At 52.1% G+C, this 12,926-nt stretch overlaps 1 protein-coding gene across 2 annotated transcripts in view; it reads right to left on the bottom strand.

Moving 5' to 3' along the window:
* LOC103662600 (high density lipoprotein binding protein) overlaps positions 1–12,926 on the bottom strand; it is a 69,695-nt gene that overhangs the window by 27,590 nt on the left and 29,179 nt on the right. The window contains exons 2-5 of one of the 2 annotated variants that reach the window (XM_040638054.1): positions 5,698–5,762; positions 4,388–4,500; positions 2,696–2,853; positions 1,238–1,453 (exon numbers count right to left, since the gene is read on the bottom strand). In XM_040638054.1, coding sequence (XP_040493988.1) covers positions 1,238–1,453; positions 2,696–2,853; positions 4,388–4,463 — 450 coding nt within the window. In that variant the 5' untranslated portion in view covers positions 4,464–4,500; positions 5,698–5,762. The remainder of the gene's footprint in view (positions 1–1,237; positions 1,454–2,695; positions 2,854–4,387; positions 4,501–5,697; positions 5,763–12,926) is intronic. The other variant, XM_040638058.1, reaches the window with a different exon arrangement.

Genomic DNA, 12,926 nt, shown 5'->3' with positions numbered 1-12,926 from the left:
TAATAAGTGAGTTACCAGCCTGATAGATTACATTAAAAAACACAACAACAACAACAAAACAGAGGTGCCTGGGTGGCTCAGTTGGTGAAGCGTCTGCCTCTGGCTCAGGTCATGATCTCAGGGTCCTGGGATTGAGTCCCGCATCGGGTTCCCTGCTCAGTGTGGAGCCTGCTTCTCCCTCTCCCTCTGTGATCTCTCCCACTCTCACTCGTTCTCAAATTAAAAAAAAAACCAAAAACAAACACTTTACAAAAAGGGGGGGGGGCACACTCTGAATTATCTGCAAGTGAATAATGTATCTGGGATTTGCTTTAAAGTAATGATGGTGGGGGGGTGGGGAGAGGAGTGGAGTGAAGTGGTTCAGGTCTCCTCCCTACCCAGTGTTCAATCACAAAATGCTCAAATATTCACCAACTAGTAAAAAGCACAAGTCTGAGAGCTTATTACGCACCAGCCACAACGCGAAGCAATGGACACACATTTCCAATTGCCTACACTTAATGATTTCATTCCCTGAAGCTAGTGGGAGGTTAGAGACGCTCCCAAGTCCCTGTACGGCCAAGTGAGAAAGAGCTTGGACAGGACAGGACAAATCCTCTCCCCCTGTTGAGTCCCTGGCTCCCGCCCCACGGGGCCCCATCCTCCAGCCACCACATTCTGGAGGTAGCTCCCCAGTGAGCTCACAGACAATCAGTGTCAGGTGGAGAGGAGCCCCATTTCTTTTTTTTTTTTAAAGATTATATTTTTAAGTACTCTCTACCCAACATAGGGTTTGAGCTTACCACCCCAAGATCAAGAGTTGTACTCTATTGACTAAGCCAGACAGGCACCCCTGTCACAAGACATTTTAATAAGATTTTCTGCATTTCCCTTAATCTTGAAGTGATGGTGTGTATAGAGAAACGCATCACAGGTTTACTTATTTATTACGTGTAAACAGCAAGGTGCTGACTCTTGGGCCCTGCCCTAGGAATGAGTGACCTGCGGTGGTGTCCTCATTCTACCATCCAGCAGCCTGGCTTCTCTGAGTGTCTCAACCTCTGGGACAAGCCCTAATCTTTCAGTCCATTCACCCAAATAGCAAAAACGGTAGGTGTCCAGTGTTTTTTCAGGTAAAAATGCCGGGAGGCCTGAACGTGGGGTCCGGGGAGGGAAGGGTCTGACGAAGCCAGAGCCGTGTCTGTTGGGCTTCATACACGGTACGCCCACTCAGGAGGACGAGGCTGGAGGTACCCACCTGAGTCTGCAGTCTAGCGACAATGTCCTTCCGGGCTTTCATGACGGCGTCCAGCTTCCCTGACACCATGATGGAGAGGCCCTGGTCTTTGGCGAGAGACAGCTCCAGATGGGCGCCCGTCCTCTGCATGATCTCCACGCAGATTTTTGCTTGTTCACCTTCTCCAAACTGGTTCATGTCCTTGTATTTTCTCTCCTCCAGGGGTACGTGGAACACCTGCTCAGGAAAGGTCAAGAAGGGAAAGTGAAGAGATCAAGAGATGGGAGAGCATGTGAGTGTCTAGGCACTGACTACGCAGAGTAAGGAGACTGAGTTCATTCCCTCATTAAGTATCCCCACTCCTCTCCTCACCCCTACTCCAGAGCCAGAGAGGCAGGGGTGGAGGGGCGGGCAGAAAGCACCTAAGGGCAGGAGGCTGGCGCTCCAGTGAAGAGAGCGCCTCCCTGACACAATGGACAGCACGGAAACATCGGGTGCCAGCCGAGTGCAGTGGAGGTGACAGAAAGGGAGGGAGAGGGGCTCATGGACAGGGAGACACCAAGAACAACCACGCTCAGAGGTGTGCCAGAGCAAAAGGGTGAGGGCAATGAACAGGGGTAGGCAGGGGAGCAGTAAGAGCACAGTGGGGTGCAGTCCAAGCGGGAGAAAGGAAGGGGCCGGGTTCCTCTAACCATTCTGCAGCAAGAGGAGAAGGCAACAAAGCAGGGTTCAGGCAGAAGGATATATGCTAACTGATGACTCAGCTTCACTCCAGCAGCTCTCTGGACAAGGGAGTGAACAGAGGCAAGGGTGGAAGCAGGAGGAACCCAAATGAGTCCTGGTCTTGGGTCTGAACCCCTAAGTAGAACGTGGTGTAGTTCACAAGATCAGGAAGACTGAGGAGACACCAGTCCCATCTCAGCCACCAGAAAGATGGAAAGATCTAGGAAGCAACGGGTTAGGAATCTCGGGTTCAGGGAAGGGGACGTCTCAGCACACAGCTGGTAGATAATCAGCAGCCAGTACCCAACATGCGTTCACACAGAGAGAAGTGCTTTGCTCGCCAATATCTCACGTTAAGGTAGCAGAGAGATGGCTTTCTTTGATCTCATGACCCCAAGAAAATGGGGAGCTGTGTGCCCAAAGGAGAAGACTTGCTTTGATACGGTGGGAGAGAAGACAGAGAAGACAGACAAGTTCCTGCTGGGGCTGGCGACGTGGAGAGCCACATTCAGCAGCTGGGAGCAGAGGCTGGGCTGCAGCAGACTGAAGAACCTATGGGGCCTGTTCCTTCCGAGCGTTGGGGGTTACACGTTGAGCATGAGCCAGCTTCCCCAGGAGTGGGGGTGCGTCTGCTCTGAAAGCCTCCCCCACTTCCATGCCCAAAGCACGCTCACTTGTGTGTGCTCAAAACCCATTCCATCAGATGCTACCACTTCCTACTTGGAGGACCAGGTAAAGAAAGAACAGAGTTTCTACCTGAGTGATGACAGAAGCTTTGATGGGCCGGATCTTGTTACCCCAGGCGCCAGCAGGCTCCTGGGCATTTTCCAAGCAAGCTGATTTCTCTGGGAGCGGAGGAAAGGCATCTTTGTAGGTTGGAGGGTCACTCTCCTCTTCTGAATTTAAAGTAGCAACTGGACCAGCCAACATAAATGGAAAGGAAGCACATGTTTTCAACACTGGACAAAAAAACACTTGGAGAGTTTTAATGTCAAGAAAGAAGAGACACAGAACATTAATTGCTTGAGTGACACCCTGCCCCCCAATCCCTTCATTCAGTGATAGGAAAGGGCTCCAGGAGGTCCCCATGCCCAGCACGCCCTCAGGTTCGGCACGTGGCCTGGAGAGGCAGCCTCTGACCTTGCTGGCAAGTACCCTGCCCGTGTAGGCAGCCTCCCCTGTGAGTGGTCCGTTCAGACACGAGATGCCCCACTCCTCCCTGAATGTGGTGAGCCCCGTGAAAACAGGCCTTACCATAAAAATTCAGGCCCTAGACCCTTCTGATCCTGTGCTTAAAAAACCACAACTATGACAATCCCCGGCATATAACCAGCCCTTAAATGTGCAGAACACAGTAATGTTGCTCAGCGCTGCCTGTGAGAGCCACCGGTGAGGCCGACTCCAGCCGGCTTCCCACTGTAGCACACAGTACTGAAAAGAACCCTTGCGGGAGCTGCTGTCTCAACCCCCGCGACCCCCTTCACAGGAGCAACAGCCTTGCAGAAATCAGGCCCCAGAGCATTAATCGCTCCCATGCCCACAGTGCCCTAATCATTCACATTTTGGTCCCAATAACCACAGCTCCATGAAAACAGGAGTGTGAGTCTTTCGGATCACCCCAAATGCCCCAGCAATGGCAGGGCCCAATAAAAACCACTGTGAATGGATGTGCACACAGAGCAGGGAGATGACCTTTGGAATCAGACAGGCCTGCGTCCAACTCGGGGTTCACCGCTTCTGGCCAAGTGGCTGTGCTATCCCAGGACACCAATACAGACTCAGTGCTGACAGCAGCTGGAGCCCGTCAGAGCCCTACTTCCCTCATCTAGAAATGCAGACTCTACAGGGCTGCTGCATCAGGTAGAAAGAGTCAACATGGCAGGCACTCTGCAGTCTTTGGGTCTCCACTGCCCTAGAAACGAGCACTTAAAACACAGCCAGTGTAACTGACAAAGTGAATTTTTAATTTTAGTTAAACTTAAGAACTGACAGTTGATTCAGTTAATCTACTCTTTCACCTGAAAATTTTATACAATCTACCTACAGATGAAAGATTACAGATGAAAATTTAGCCTTCAAATGAAGTTACCCTGTTCTTGTAAATATATGCCAGATTTTGAAGGATTTTAGTTCAGCACAACTGGGGAACAGTAATTTTGGAAAAGAATCTCATTTTAATTACCAATGATCAAAACCACTAGCTTTCCAGGAAGTGGTCCACACTGCAAACCCTTCTGTATCCAGAAGGGTATCACTCCTGCCCAGATCCACCCCCGCACACCAGGGCAGCGCCCACAGCACAAAACAGAGCAGGTTGAGAAGTGGGAGCCCAGGCTCCACCCCACAGCTACAGTCCCAAAAGGCACTTCTCAAAGGCCATAAGGTTGGACAAAGATTGGGAAGGAGCGGTGTCTCAAAGTGAGAATACGAGCACAAAAGGGTGGTCACCTTTGATCTGCTGTGGAACCAGCCCACTTCGGTGTTCGGCAAAGCTCTCCTGGGTCAAAACTGCAACGGAGCTCATGGTTGGTCTCGGGCCTACGCACAATCTGGGTGAGCTGCTGAAGCAGGAGGGAAGGTCAGAGGCAGAGTCAAGGCACAGCCAACCCGTCAGGCTTAGAGTTTTAGCCAAAGGTTTAATTCTGTTTCACCAGCAAACCACACCATTTTCTTCACTTACAAGCTCTGATACAAGATGATAACCAAACTTTCAGCAAATGATGAAAGGAAAAACGCAAGTGAAGGAGGGTCCTCCGACAACTCTCCGCTCTGAGGAGCCAGAGGCTCCAGCTGAGAGCTCCAATCCTACAATGTCCAGGGGCTGCAGAGACAGCCTGCAGACCAACCTCTGGAAGGTTCTCCTAACAGCTATCTCAGTTATTTTGTTAATCCACATGCCTCCTGATGCTTACAAGATACATCACGTGAGAGCTGCTACAAGAAGCAATCAGCCCCCTTCTGTAAGGATGGCGGGCACCGCGGGCACAGTCAGCAAGGCCCAGCGCACCACACAGCCTGGCAATGCCCCCCCCCGGGGGGGGGCAAGGGCGCAAAGAGCAGCCACTCAGCCCTCCCTGGCAACAATGTAACAGCAAGAAGCAGGCGATTAAGTGCCTCTGACATGTGCTGGTGGGTTATTCTCTCATGTCCTAGCTCTCAGGGGTCAGAGGGCACTCAGAGCAGGTGGAACCCAGCCCAAGGGCACACAGTTCCTTGGTTCAGGGAAGGAACCAAGTAGTCTCTGCCTCCAGACCCCAATCCTGAGTGCCAGGTACTCAGTGGGACTTGGGCTCACTCAGCCCTGAGGCAGGAGTGTTTGCTTCCTCCCTTCAACTCTAGGTGAGCTCCACGCTACTGCGATGAGGAAGAACCCACTTTTTTCACACCACTATGCACCAAGTGTCTTTTTCTACCACCATGGCAAAAAAGCATTAAGAGAGCCAATTATATAATAAAAGTGAGTTTTTGCATAATTTTTACAGCTCAGGGAGACCACTTCCCAAGTTCAAGAAAATTAAGCTCTGTATTCCTCAAGAGAAGCAAGATCCAAACTCAGAGATTCCTGAACAAACATAATTCACATTTAAGAGAGAAAAGGCCTAAAACTAGGTGGAAGCCAGATGACACATCTGAAGGGCACACACGGACACGGCTCAGGTCTCTCTGAGCCACTAGAAACTTAAGAATGAAACATAACGAAAGAAGGTACATGTACAGCCCAGGAACAGGAAACCTTCAGAAAGGACAGTCACACTTACCAGCAAAATGGTCAGTAGCCAGAGAGTCCGTCCTGAGGCCGCCTCTGTCAGCCTGCCAGTTTTTGCTGGTGTGGGACAGGAAGGGAGGGCAAACAAGAAGAAAATCAGAGAGAAGTTACTTATCTGCATTCTATAACCCAGATCGTTTTACCTCCCCACCAGAAGAGGGCAAAACGTTACCTACACTTTGCTTATTAATACTAATATTTAGACAAATTTCTTGGGGGAGAAAAAAGGAGCTCTGCCCCCAGGCTATTAGCTTCAAACAAAATCTATCACAGTAAAATCTAAACCATCCAGAACTTTTAGAGGGCAACTTTTCCCTGAAACTGAGGGAGCGATCCCTTAATGTCGAAACCTTTAAATTTAACCATTCTGAAGTAAAATCCTTAAAAATTGATGGCTGGTTCTCCTGCATGGTTCAGTAATTTCTCCTGTACTCCTCTTAATCTCTCACTGCTGAGCCAGAAGGAAAAAGATTCTGTGATACTGTACTATGGTACACAACAGAATGCGAACCTCGGGGGCTCCTGAGCTCTTGAGGGTGACTGAGAGCTACTGTCTTTATGAGCTCTCTGTGTATTTTGTAGTTACTTTGTTCTCGCTGTTATCCTGTAAAAGTCCTTCGGTCCCTTCTAATCCACTGGGGATTTAGAAACCAGGCCATAAAATAGCAGGGTTGGAAGGACCTTCAAAGGCCGTCTGGGGAGGACCAAGAACTACTCTGTGAAGTAAGAGGGTGTGGGTCATCTTGCCTTGGGGACTTTGGGATAGTGAGGCTTCCAGGTAGGTTACCTGCCACTTCACACAAACACCACACACACTCAGTAAAGTGCAATGAGGTGGACTTTATGATGGGGTAAGGTAGGTGTCCAAGACGGGAGAATCAACAACAGTAACAAGAATACCTACTACCTAACTGAAGAATAACATCCCCAAATTCTTGCCCATGAGACGCATAATTCAGAAGCTAGGAAGACCGTTTGTGGCAACCAGGGGTGTACCACTAGACTCTGGATTTAAAAGGGGCTCATTATCCAGCAGCATTTCAGGACTTAAAAAAAAGTCTCTAATGCAGGGTTTGAATCACATGGGTAAAGTTCCACAAGCCAGAGAGGCTCTGGCCTCTTGGGGGCCCAAATCCCACCAGACACTGCTATGTACCAAGACAAAGGGAGAAAAGCGGAGACAAACTGACCAAGACAACTTTAAGAATCTGCCTCCAACAATTCTAACCCACAAGTTCTAAAGATTAAGGCTTTTCCGTGAAATCAAGGTTTCAGAGTAGCACACCCACACGTGCATTTTGACAAGGTGCAAAAGGTGAGCGCTCCCTGGGATGCCAAGTGTCTGGCCTGTGCACACTTTGCCAGTCTATGCACAAGATGGAAGCGTTCTCCTGTTCACCTGAACACCACTGTTCAACAGTGAATCCAGGACCCAGGTGTCCACCATGCCCTACTCGCTCAGAACTCCTACTTGGGCTGCACCTGCTCTTTTACCTGCTGACCTTGCATCTCAACAGCCTCCCGCTCCAGGTCATGCTATGTCACTTCCTAAAACGCACAGCCATCCGCCCCCTAATAATCTAGCTTCTCCACATGACCGACTACGTTCACACCCTCTTCTGTGGGCTCCCACTGATCAGCCCTCCTGCTTTTCTGGACAGGGCAAATCTTCAGTGCCTGGTGACAGCCACTCAAGTCTGTAAAGTGTGGTCACTGCCCATGTCCCCTCCAGCCACAGTCCTGTCAGAAGCAATTCCCACCCTGCACCTAGTGTCACGTAAGAGAAGACCAATTCCTGAAGGTCTCTTCTGAGATAGCTCACACACCTTTCCAAAGTCAATCCCAGCCAGCTCTTCGATGAAACCCCTTAGTCCAAGCGGATCAAGAAAGGATCACCAACCCCACTGAGCCTCCTACTGTGTCAGAGGGAGAACCTGTCCCAGAGCCTCTAATGCCCCCAAGTGTGCACAAGGCCTTGGGCAGCAGGACAAAGTGGACTTCCAGAAACTCCAGACTTGTTTGACAGGATACACTGGGTCTCTAGTCCCCAGATTTCCAATGGCAGTTTATGCAGCTGGAAATGAATGGATTGCATTAAGCAGCAGAGTTAACACCTGGGGCTCTGATATCATCTAATAAGCCTTCTCTTTTTCTTATAAGCTTCTCAAAACCCTATCTTTTAAGAATCCACTTTAAACACATACTTGATGATGCATATATAAATGCAAACCTCCCTCTACCTGAGGCTCTGGGCTAAGATTTTGTAACAGGCCAATATCAGCCCTCCTAACATGCTCTCAGCATGACGGGCTACCTGCCTCCACTTCAACAAAGCGGTACCTAAGAACTGTCCCCCCAACAGCTCTATGCCCACCCAAATCTGCTCCCCACCAGCCCTCACTCTGCCTTCACAGACAACAAGATGACTCCCACTCCACCGAGTCCTTGCACGACCTCACCAGTGATCACTGCTATCTTAAGTTCTTAGGAGACCTTACCCAGGTCCCATTTTCAAGGAATAGAGACCAAACACATGCTATCGCAGTTCCTCACTTACTCCAACAACACTACTCAAATCAGGTTGGAAAGGGACCTCAGGCACCACTCGACTGCAATCTTTGAACACCACCAGACAGGACCTGCGCGGCTTTCTAAGGGAGCCCCGCTTCACCTCTGCGCAGCTGTCAGAGTGCTCTGCCTCATGTAGTGCCAAGATCTACAACTTCTTGCCCCACTTCTGCCACAGAGAACAAGTCCACTCTTTTCTACAAGACTGCTTCAGACATGTGAAGCCTTTCTCCTCCAGTTCTTCCCAAGATTGCTCCAGTCCCTTCCTCATTTTGGTTACTTTCCCTGCAGAAAGCATTCAGATCCACTCGCTCAAAGCAAATCTCAAACTGTTCTCATCGTGGACTTTAAGTCTTATTTCTCAGAGTGTAAATGTCCACGGTGGGGGGGGGGGCACATCTCAAAATATAACTGTGCAGCAAATGCAACTAGACGCAAAGGGACTGTCAAGTACCCCTGACTATCATGTGGGAGAGACACAAAGTCACAATGTTTGTGGGCTGCACCTGAAGCTTGGTCGTCACAAACATACAAGAAAATCTCTAAAGAAAGAACTTTCCTTCTCTAGCAGAATTACTGGACTCCCTTGTGACGTTCTGCCACTTACATTTTCAAAAGGAAAGATCTTTGCGAAGAAGTAACAGTACAGAAATACCTTATCTCAGCCACCTAATGAGAATCTCCCTGCTTCACATTAATTAGACAGGACTGAATATGGAGAATATTAAAAACCTCCAGTGGAAACCCAGGACTCTTTCCTCTTCTTCCAAAATTAAAACTATTTACTTTTATCCCTACACTAAACCTGCAAAGGAATTTTTTCCCCCAAAGTACTTCTCAAGACCCACAAGCTGAACTTAAGAACAAAAACAAATTTCCCACGGGCTAAAAGTTCACAAAGCCCCCATGCGAGCGAGGCCCCCCCACGAGGGCCAGGTGAGCGGCTCCACTAAGTTCTGGAAGTCGGCACCCATCCCGCAGGAGGAACTTTCGCAGATGCCACCTCAGCAGGCCCTCCCACAGGCCACGCGAGCCCGCGGGCGGGGACAGGCTTAAAGGGGCAGTAACGCGCTGGGCCTCCCCGCCTTTCATCCAAATTCGGTATTTTTCCGTAATGTATTTTTCGTGCGCGAACCCTGGGGTGCATCCAAGTTGCGCTGCAGCCCCCCAGGGCAGCAGGCCCACCCAACCACGCAGGCGGACAGCAGGTGGAGGTGCGGCCGGGCCTGCACGGGCCCTGCCGCTGTCCCGGCCCCGGCCCTGCCCTTCGGGACCCGCGCTGCACCCCCAGCAACCCCCCCTCAAGTCCGGGCCGGGGGGAGGGGCGCAGGGGGGGAGGGGGCAGCTCGAGGGCCGGACGCCCACGTCACCGGCCGGAGCCCCAGGTCGGCCGCCCCTCCCCCGCGCCGGGCTAGGGGGCTGGGGGGGGGCACGGAGAGAGGGGGACCCCGAGGGGCTTCCGCCGCGGGAGGCGCGGGTGTGTGTGTGCAGCGGGGGGGCGCGCGGGCCGGCGCCACGGCTCGGGAAAGTTTCTCACTCTTCCCAAGCCGGCGCCGCGGCCCATGCGCAGTGGTGACACGTAGCCGCCCCCCGGGTCCGGCCGGGCGGCGGAAGGGGAGGGGGCGCTCGGGGACGGGGGGGGGCGCCCGGTTGGCGGCGGGGGGGAAAGGGGGGGAGGCGGCCCCGGCCCCTCCCCCGCCCGGCGCTCCACGTCGGCAGCCCGCGCCCCGCCCGCCCCGCGCCCCAACTTCCCCGCGCGCCCCCCGCCCTGCTCGCGCCGGCCCACCACCCCTCCGTCCCGCGCTCACTCGTCGGGGGTCGGCCCGTCCGTCCCGCCGTCCCGCCGCCCGCGCGCCCGTCCGCTCGCCGCCCGCCGCGGAGAAGCCGGGCCGCGCTCCGAGGCCGGCGCCCGGGCCCCCGCGGCTATATAGGGCGGCGGCTCCAATCCCGCCGAGACACGTCAGGCGGCGGCCGCCCCGCCTCGCCCCGCCCCCGCCGCCGCCGCCGCGCCCACGCCCCGCCCCCGCCGCCCCCCGCGGGGTCCCCACTCGCCGCCCCCACCCCGCCGCGCAGGGGCGAGCAGCCAGGGATCCGGGCCCAACTCTGGAAGAGCTCAGTGGCTTTTAGGGTGAGTGGTGGGGTCGGAGACTTGAGAAATGCATACCCCACACCACCTCCGGAACGCAGCGGGGAGACCCGCACCGGCCGGCCGAGCCCGCTCTGGAAGCCAGGTCACCAAATACCGCCTCCCCACCCAAAAAAGAAACAAGAGACCGCGAAGGACAACACAAAGGAAATTAACTGCTGCCCCCTCCCCATCTACAACTCCCCCACACATAGATGGACGACAGCTCGCTCCAGCCTCACCAAACTCCCTGCGAACAGCCCATGCCCCAGAGTTCGGAGCACAGAGTTTCCTTCCCTCCCGCTCCCGTGTGGCTCAGTTCATCATGTCCCTCACCTCCACAAAATATCCCTATTCCCTGGCTAGCAGTTTGAAGACCCCTCTTCATTAAAAAAAAAAAAAAGAGTGCATTATTTCCGCATGGAGGTGAGAATGGGTGTGCCTACTGTGTGCCCAACCCCAGATCCAGCAGGAGAGAAAATCCCTACCCTCAAGGGGCCTCTGCCCTGGAGGGTGAGCATGGCTGATCAGGCTTGCATTCCTTGTACAATAAATCATTGCACTGTTTCATTTTTTGAAATCAAGGGCACAGGTCCAGCGCAGGACTCTGTGCACATTAGTTTGTACCTCTGATGAAGTGTCACTGGCAGAATCCTGCATGCATTATGAGAGTGCAGCACAGATACGTGGGGCCACACAGGGCAAGAGGCAGGGAGGGGCACATCGGGGATTGTGGGTACAGCCAGGTCAGCTTCAACAGGAAGCCCTGAGCCTGGTCAGCACAGCCTGCAGTTCTCAGACAGGTGCTGCTCAGGTTGGGAGGGTGACGGGGAGTTTGAAGTGGCAGAAGGCATGACTACATGTACGTTTTCAGTGGAACACGAAGTATGTGGGGGAGAGGAGGGGGACTTGGGCCACTGCAGTTGTTCAGTTTGAAGAGGACACCAGCTTTCGGTTGTGGTTGGCAATGGTACTTGAACTAGGTGGCCCGACTTGGGAGGTAGCACCAAGAAGATCCTCGTTAACTGGACACAGAGCATGACAATCATTAAGAATGGCAGGGAGGTTCTTGGCTGCCTGCACTGAGACTGGGACACTGAAGGAAGACTAGACTGGAAAGGGGGGAGTGTGATGCAAAAACCTGCCTTGGGAATGTGACATGAGATGCCCACTGCATGGTCAAGTGCTGATGTCAAGTAGGCAACTGTGTGTGCAAGCTGAAGGCCAGGGGAGAAGCCCAGCCCAGCCAGCAGGAACCCGTCATGACATCCCTGGGGGGAGAGAAACCATGTGAGGCGGTAAAAAATCCAGCGCTTAGAGCTAAGGACATCATTGTCAAAGCAGTGCCCTAAGTTCCTAGGGTGGCACCTCCTTAGACTTGGAAGAACCCCTTTTTGCACCAAGCTCTTCAGCGTCTCTTACTATGTGGTTAGTGTTTGCAGGTAGTCCTTCCATGGGGACTAACCAATCAGCAGCTCAGACAAGTGTGTTTTGTTGTTTTGTTTTTGAAGTCTCAGCACCGTGTGTGTGTGTGTGTGGGGGGGGGTGGTAAAGAGGGAGGAAGAGGGAAGGGATTACTGAACAGCTGGCAGGTCAACTGTCAAGTAACTTCTAATGAAGCTTGGAAGTCACCACAGTCAGAGGCTCACACGGTAGCTGGTGCACAGAAGGCTTTAAAAGACGTTAAAAAACATAGTTAACAAGAGGCTGTAAAATCAAATGCTGAACTTGTGCTACAAACCGTCCCAGGATGCTTCATTGCTGATAATTATGAACAGCTTTTCTTCCCAGCAAGCATCAGTGTATTGAAACAAATAGTTTGCAAAGGCAGACTTGAGAGGGCTGGGTCCAGCAACAGTCACACCAGATAATGTGTGAGGACACCCCCTATGGCTACTCAAAAAGTGAACATCAGTCTGTGACATTTGGATTTTCAGCCCTCAAGGGGAGATGGGAGAAGATGTGGGTCTGCTCCAGGTGAAAGGTTAGAACAGCATCCCCCAGCCCCTTAGAGCCGTGACCTTCAAAAGAACTCTCAACAGAAGGTAGGCCAATCGGGGGGAAAAAAAGAAGAAAGAAAACAAACCCACCAGCACAGAGACTTTCCAATCTGTTTTACCAGGTGGTAGGAGCTCGTCCTGAGCACAAGCAGCCATGGACTAACACTCAATAAAGATTTAGGGCTCAAATCCTTACAGTCCCATTTTTCCAAGACCCCTTAGCCCAAATCTAGGAATTAGCAAAACAGAAAGCAACCCCACTCAGCAGAAAATAAACCTCATACCAGGCTACAAATGATATCCAAAAACCTACCCACACTGTAGAGAGGCTGTAAGTCCAAAATTCAAAAAATAAGAAAACTGAAATTGGATTAGTCTTGAGCTTTGGATGACAAAACTGTCAGATTGAGACTGTAAAAAAAAATCCTGAAGTGATAAGAGATAGAAGACATAAAGCTGGCCTTAAGAAAACAATCAAAAGATAGAACAAACACAAAGGGTTAAGAACTAGAGATAAGAGGGGCCCCT

The sequence above is a fragment of the Ursus maritimus genome, unplaced genomic scaffold (genome assembly GCF_017311325.1).
Source record: "Ursus maritimus isolate PB19 unplaced genomic scaffold, ASM1731132v1 scaffold_1, whole genome shotgun sequence".
NCBI classification, from domain to species: domain Eukaryota; kingdom Metazoa; phylum Chordata; class Mammalia; order Carnivora; family Ursidae; genus Ursus; species Ursus maritimus.
The sequence above is the reverse complement of the archived record's forward strand: the minus strand, read 5'-3'. Positions and strand labels throughout refer to the sequence as shown.